At 54.9% G+C, this 7,048-nt stretch overlaps 1 protein-coding gene across 1 annotated transcript in view; it reads left to right on the top strand.

Moving 5' to 3' along the window:
• The window catches only part of CUNH1orf115 (chromosome unknown C1orf115 homolog), a 9,505-nt gene extending 6,325 nt beyond the window's left edge, over positions 1 to 3,180 (top strand). Inside the window, exon 2 of the mRNA XM_040636007.1 lies at positions 715 to 3,180. Coding sequence (XP_040491941.1) covers positions 715 to 834 — 120 coding nt within the window. The 3' untranslated portion in view covers positions 835 to 3,180. The remainder of the gene's footprint in view (positions 1 to 714) is intronic.
• The last annotated feature ends 3,868 nt before the right edge of the window (positions 3,181 to 7,048 follow it).

Genomic DNA, 7,048 nt, shown 5'->3' with positions numbered 1-7,048 from the left:
GTTAGTGGCGGGGGGGGGGGGTCGCTGTGCTTCCTGTTGCCATTCTTGAGTCGCTGGGATGCCCCTTGTCCAGCACCAGGCCTTGCAGAAAGGGAGTGGATAGCAAGAGAGCATGGCGTAGCCCTTACCCTCCAGGAGTTTATAATTGTGCTGGAGGATGCCGCTGTTGGAGAACAGTGGGAGACTCCAGAGACAAATGTGCCGGTTGGACAGGAATCTGCCCTGGAGATGAGGGAGGGCAGGGGGGCTTTTAGATAAGGTGGAGGAGGGACACTTGACCCAGCCTCCAGATGATGCAGTGGCTCCGCTGGAACAGAGAAGAGGAGTAGGCTTTGGTTTAAAAATAAAACCAGGGGCGCCTGGCTCTTGATCTCAGGGTCGTGAGTTCAAGCCCCTGCTGGGCGTGGAGCCTACCTGGAAACAAAACAAAACAAAGCTGGTCTGACTTTAGAGCCAGCAGCCTCACTGCCGTTCCCAAGGTGTCTGAACTGTCTGGACACGTGCAGCGCTTGAAAGCCATTTGCAAGGTGATGATGTCTGTTCTGAACCCCCACATGTTCTTGGACTGGGGGCGGATGTGGAAACACGGCAGCTTGCTAATTTGCCCTAAGAGATGAGGCAGAATGGTCCCTTACGTGGGTCACCATCGCGTGCGAGGGAATACAGAGCTGCCTAACGCGCCCCTTTGCTTTTCTCTTCTCTTCTACAAAACAGAACGTTGGGAAGGTCGTCACCAAGGGATGCCGCTACGTGGTCCTCGGCCTGCAAGGCTTCGCCGCGGCCTACTCTGCCCCGTTCGGAGTTGCCACCAGCGTGGTCTCGTTTGTCCGCTAGCAGGAGCGCGGACGGAAGCCCCGCGCTGGGAGCTGTGCGGGCCCAGGACCATCTCCGACCCGAACCCACAAAATCCTTGGAGGAAATCAATGTCTTTCCTTGTTGCATTGGATGAATGCTATGAACGGAACATCCCTGCCCATCCGCTGAGCTTTTCATGACTCTAGGACACAGGTGGCTCCGATGGACAGTCCCGCAGAGAGTCAGGCCCGTATTAAGCTTGGGGTTACGGTGTGCGGACACCGAAGCCTTCACATGGAGGCCACGGGGGGCTGGCCCAGAGGCAGACGCTTGGCAGAAGGGGGCACTCTGGGTGGGTAGCGCACTGGGGATTATGAGGGGGGAAAGGGATTTTGACCTGGACTAATAAGATGATTTGTTATGTTCTGGGAAGGTCGCAGGCCGGCTTGGCGCTCACAGCCCTTGGCTGCCTCGATTCTGGGGGCAGCAGAGGAGCTGTTTGTCTGTCATGTGCCCCATCTCCTTCCTCCACCCCTTTGTCACCAGGAGTTTAATTATGGGCTTGAGAAGAAGGAAGGAAGGAAGGAAAATCTCTTTGAAGGTGGGGTTGCTTTGAAAACTGTGGATGACGTGTGTGACTGTTGAAAGCAGATAAAGCTTGTGATTCCCACCCCCCCACACGAATGTGCAGCTGGCAGGGAGGGAAGGAGAGGGTTCAGAGGCAGGCTGGGTGGGCTGGAGAGGTCGCTGGAGGGCACGCTCCTGCGGTTCCCGGGCCAGCCCTGGCCGGCTGCGGGCTCCGAGCTTCAGGCCTGTGGCTGGCTGACGGCTGCCCCACTCGGCTGCCAGGCACCGTCGCCGACTCCCCGCCGCTGTCCAGAGCCTCTACGCCAAGCCACCAGAGGCGCTTTGTCCAGAGAGAGGGGGACACTGTGCCTGGCAGGGAAAGAGTGTGATTTAGAGAAGGAACCAGTAAGTAGGAGACAGGTGTGCTGGAAGTAGACAGAAAGATGACGGACAGGAGGAGTGGAAGTCAGGGAGCAAGGTATGGTTTATCAGCCCTGGGAAATCGTAGGTGGGCTGGGCTTTCAGCTCCAGGTAGGGACCAGGGATGCTGGGGGGCTGGGGGTGCCACGGCTGGTGCTGCAAACCCCCCTGAGGCCCGTGAGCACTCTCTGGCTGCCTTTGTAGCGTCCTGTCCTCTTCGGTGCTGCCAAGTTGGTCCACATCTCACCTGGATTCAGAGCTCAGAGCCGCATGGGTCCGGGGCCGGACGCTCCCCCAGGACGGCCCAGGGACTGCCATTGGCCAGGGAGGTAAAAGAGGAGGCTCCTCTTACCGTACCCCTCGGCCAACCCCCGTGATAGGCCACCGTGTCGATGTTGCCAGAATACCCGGAAATCCAAATCGTTGTTGCTGATCCGTCTGTAGGGTGGGTGCCAACACCTGCGTGTGGCCCTGAGCAGTTCCCCAGGCCTCGCGGAGGAGCCCTCGGTGCTCATGCCTCACCGGTCAAGCCAACCAGGTGGCACCAGGATGTGGAGAAGGTGGGTGGGGAAGACAGACAGATGGACGGAAGAAGGAACCGGTGTAGGAGAAAGTTGTAGCCAGACATTCTGGAAGCTCGTGTTGAAGAACTTTGTTCCAGTTCTGCCTCCTTAATATTTGTGAGGAAAAGAGAGAACAAATGGTCTTATTTTAACTCAAATGATGAAAGTGGATGATGGCACATTTTCACACATGGGAGATAATGACAACTTGCCTGGTCACACTGGGACTCGGGGAGAAGAGACCGAAGTGGAAGAAAAAGCCAAGCAGAGTTTAGTGGGAGAGCCAGGCCTCCGCGGCCCCTGGGTGACGGGAGGAGGCAGCCTGTAGTGGGCTTGGAGGATGTCCCTCCCGGGGGCCCAGGGATGCTGACCCGCCCCCAGAAGCCTGTTGTGTCCCCTTGGCACGGAAGTGTGACCCCGGAAGGGACCAGTGCTGCCGAGGCCTGTCTGACAAGACCTTCCCCGTCCCATCCCCAAATTGGAGACACTATCAGGCCAAGCACACAGGCCCTGAAATTCAAATTGTCTGGTTAAGAATCCACCTAGAAATGTCATCAGTTAGAACGTGCGGGGATTGCCCTGCGAGCCAGATTCCTGTGTACAGAAGATGACCTTGTCCAAACTCCCGGAGCGCTCAGTCCCCGGGGACATGGCACATTACCTTTTGCCTGTTTCTCTGTCTGCAGTTGTGTTTTGTTTTGTTTTTTTAATGTCCTGGGTCCACACCCTACTGAGAATTGAGTTTTAGAGCTTTGTCCTTACACGCTTGACCAGGAGGCTGCTTTTGTATCCTTTTCTTGCCCTGTAATGTAAATAAAACCCTTAATTTGTGTAATGTGTCTGTGTGTGAAGTTTCTCCCCCTCACTTTCCAGCCTCGCCTGAGATTCCTGCAGTGTCCAGCCAATGCTGACCTCACACCCGTCGTCGTTGGGGACCTCCCTGGGGCACCCAAGCCACCATGAGGAGCCCGGGACTGCCCCAGGGGGAGGGAGAGGGTCCCGGATTCATTTGGAACTCTGCTTAGGTGGTAAGGGGCAGAGGGGCGGGGCAGGGGGCAGATTCTCTAGAAACCTAGCAGAATAGGCTTCAGCTCACGCCTTTGTTGAAAGTGAAAATTTCCAGAATCTCCAATAGGTGAAAACCGAGCTCTGTGCTCAGGAGCCAGAATCCGTAGCTTGAAGACAGAGTCTGGGTATAAAGAAGGAAGACAGTTTATTTGCCAGGCAAAGGAGGCTGCAGCCGGCTAGTGCCGCCAAGACCGCAAGCCCACCCAGGGTAAAGAGGCTGAGGGGTCTTGGAGGAAAACCCAGGATCTGGGCGGATTCGATAGGAAATCCGGTCCGAGCCGCGTAGCCATGTCTTCAAGGTGGTCTCCTGACTCGCGCTGGCTCTGGCCATCGGAATGTTGTTACCACATTATCAGCATCCATACTGAAATCCTGGAACAAAGGATTTTGCAGAAAAGTGAAGGCAGGAGGGGGAGAGGCTTCAAGAATGAGGAGGAGAGAAAACTTGTTCAGTTTAAAGTCAAGCCTTGCTGAAGCATGAGTGTGTCCCTCCAAATTTCCGTCCATCTTTACGTTTCTGTAGCGGTTTCACAATTTCGATTGAGAGACTCCTGTGGGACCAGGAAGCTGCGTTTTTCCCTAGTGGCTTAGAACATGGTGAAGCCCCTGTCCCTTCTCTCCGAGCTGGAAATGCTGGCCCCCAGGGGGTTGCTGCAGGTTGCAGCTGCCAGTGGACTCCCCAGGTGGGAGGCTGGGGTCTGACATGAGCTGGGGCTGCGGAGGCGGGGGGGGGGGGGGGGGCGGGGGGGGGGGGGGGGGGGGGGGGGGGGGGGGGGGGGGCGCCTGGCAGGTGCCAGCCCCAGGGTGGCATATGTAACATGCCCTTTGACTGAGTCCCCACAGAAGCTGTGGGAAAGGGCTTGGTGGGAGGGAAGCCCACCTCTGCACCCAGTTGATGTCGTTTTGGGAGTACAGGTGAGGTTCAGTGGGGTGGAGTCTGGAGCTGACGGCCAAGAAAGAATTCTTGAGACGTCTTCAGTGCAAAATGCTGGCTTATTAGAGCACGGGGACAGGACCCGGGGGCCGAAAGAGCTGCTCCCCGGGTTGTGAGGGGTGGCTGATTATATACTATGGGGTTGGGGGGATTAAGGAAAGGGGAGGTTTCAAAAGGATTTTCATATGTTGAAGAGGACCTACTAGATACCAGAGGCCTTGCCATTGTCAAGTTAAGGTGGTTTTTCCCTCTAGCAGGGAGGGCAGGAGCATTAAGATGGTTGGGAGCTTCCTGGAAGAGTATCACGCGCGTCCCATCAGGGAGTGGGGGGTGGGGGCGAGGTTGCCGGGGGTCGCCTTATGCTCTGTCTTCAGCCAGCCTTCTGCTCCCTCATCACAGTGGGGATGTGTGAGTTTTCCAGCACCTCCACGCAGTTCTGATACGAGCTGGGTGTTCTAACGCTTCCCTGGAGGGAGCCTCATATCTCACAGATGAAAGGGCTGAGCCCTCCTACAGGACTGGTCCCTCTCTCCAGACCAGGAGCAAGTCCAAGTTGCCACCAGTGATTTGCATTGACCAGCTCAAGATCGGAGGTTCCAACAGCCCCCTCCTTGGGTCCCGTTAATTTGCTAGAGCGGCTCACAGAACTCAGAGAAACATTTTACTCCCTGTTACCTGTTTATTAGAAAAGGATCTAACTTGGAGCAGCTGGATCGAAGAGAAGCATAGGGCAAGGTCTGAGGAGAGGGCGCAGAGCTTCCGTGCCTCCCCAAACACACCCCTCTCCCCAAATCTCCTGTGTGTTCACCAGCCCGGAAGGTCTCCCGAACGCGGTCTCCCCAAATCTGTGTGTTCACCAGCCCGGAAGGTCTCCCGAACGCGGTCTTTATGGAGATGTCATTACATAGGATGACTGATTAAAAATCAGTGGCAGTTGGCAATAGAGTTCAATCTCCATCCCCTCTCCTCTCCCCGGAGGTCTGGGGGGAGACGGAAAGTTCCAAGCCTTGAATCACAGGCTTGGTTCTGGCAACCTGGAGGCTTGTCTCGTTAGCATAACAAAAGACACCTTGCCTGCTCTCACAACTTAGAAATTCCAGAAGGGTTTTAGGAGCTTGTGCCAGGAACAAGGACCAAGACCAAGTCTATATATATATATATATTTTTTTTTTTTGAAGACTTTTAAAATTTGAGACAGAGCCCAAGCAGGGGGAAAGGGCAGAGGGAGAGAGAGAAGCAGACTCCCCGGTGAGCAAGGAGCCGGATGCGGGGATCGGGCTCGATCCCAGGACCCAGAGATCATGAACTGAGCGAAAGGCAGCCGCTTCACCGACTGAGCCACCCAGGCATCCCACCAACTACATGTTTCTTATAAATCACAATAACACAGGCGGGTCAAGAGAGGCGGGGCGGTTCTGGGTAGCCGCGGATTGTACTCCCTGGGGGGCGGGAGTCCGTGTGTCCACCTGCTGTTAGGCGTAGAGCAAAGCAGGAAGTGAGGGACCTTGGAACCCCCCCTGCTGTCCCTCTCTGCCCCATACCTGCACTTTGTCCGAGAACCCTGACTGGCGTCTGTGACGGAGAAGCAGGGATTGAGCTCAGGCCTCCTGCACCTTCCGGTGGTCGTCTGGGACTCGGCAGCGCCCTCGGCAGACATGGTCCTGGGGCTGGGAAACCCTCCCGGCAGGTTCAAGGAGCTGCTGCTGTGGGGTTTGCCCCCACGATATCTTTTTTCCCCACTCCTGACTCTGCAGGAGCACCGGTAAAGTGAATTTAACTTTGTGATGCCATCATCCCCAAACTGTTTTGAAAACTTTATAATCTCTCTGTAAAGGTATATTATAGCACAAATTATATACAGAGTTAAAGGGGAAAAATAATGCCCTCGGCATCCTTGTAAAGGCTGTATTTGAGAGGTTCTGTGGTTTGGCTAAAAGCCTGAAGAAAAAAAAAATCTCAAACTCCCTTGACCATTCATGGGGAAATGTGGGAAAAAATAATACGTGGATTTTTTTTTTTTTTTTAAGAGGCAAGTTTTCTGAGTCAAACCACTCCACTGAACTTCATAGGGGAAAGGAGGTCTCTTCAGATTTTCTAGAAGGCTCAGTGCCAGAGCCCGGTAGGTGTGAAAGCCACAAAGGGGCAGGCCTGGGAGGGGGAGGGAAGGGCAGAACGAAGGTTTGGCTGCTGGATGGCCGGGCCTAATCTCCCCCGCAGGGGTGCTCAGCCCCTTCTACCTTGCATCTAGGACATACTCTAGGGTCAGAATTCAACATCTCCAGGACTGGCTCGGCTGTGGTTTGGTTTTTTTGGTTTTGTTTTTTTTTTTAAAGATTTTTATTGATTTATTTATTTGACAAAGAGAGACAGCCAGCGAGAGAAAGAACACAAGCAGGGGGAGTGGGAGAGGAAGAAGCAGGCTCATAGCGGAAGAGCCCGATGTGGGGCTCGATCCCAGAACACCGGGATCATGCCCTGAGCCGAAGGCAGACGCTTAACGCCTGCGCCACCCAGGCGCCCCTGTTTTTGTTTTTTTTAACTGACGTTTCTCAGGTGATTCACTTGCATAACCTGTTGACAAGACTCTGAACAAGTGTGTCTGGTTTAAAGCTGGCACAGAAATGAGGACCAAAGTACAGACCGAGCTAAGAGGGAGCCCTTCCTGTCACTGGCTCTTTCGTTCCAGAGCAAACCCCTTCCA

The sequence above is a fragment of the Ursus maritimus genome, unplaced genomic scaffold (assembly GCF_017311325.1).
Source record: "Ursus maritimus isolate PB19 unplaced genomic scaffold, ASM1731132v1 scaffold_2, whole genome shotgun sequence".
NCBI lineage: Eukaryota > Metazoa > Chordata > Mammalia > Carnivora > Ursidae > Ursus > Ursus maritimus.
The sequence above is the reverse complement of the archived record's forward strand: the minus strand, read 5'-3'. Positions and strand labels throughout refer to the sequence as shown.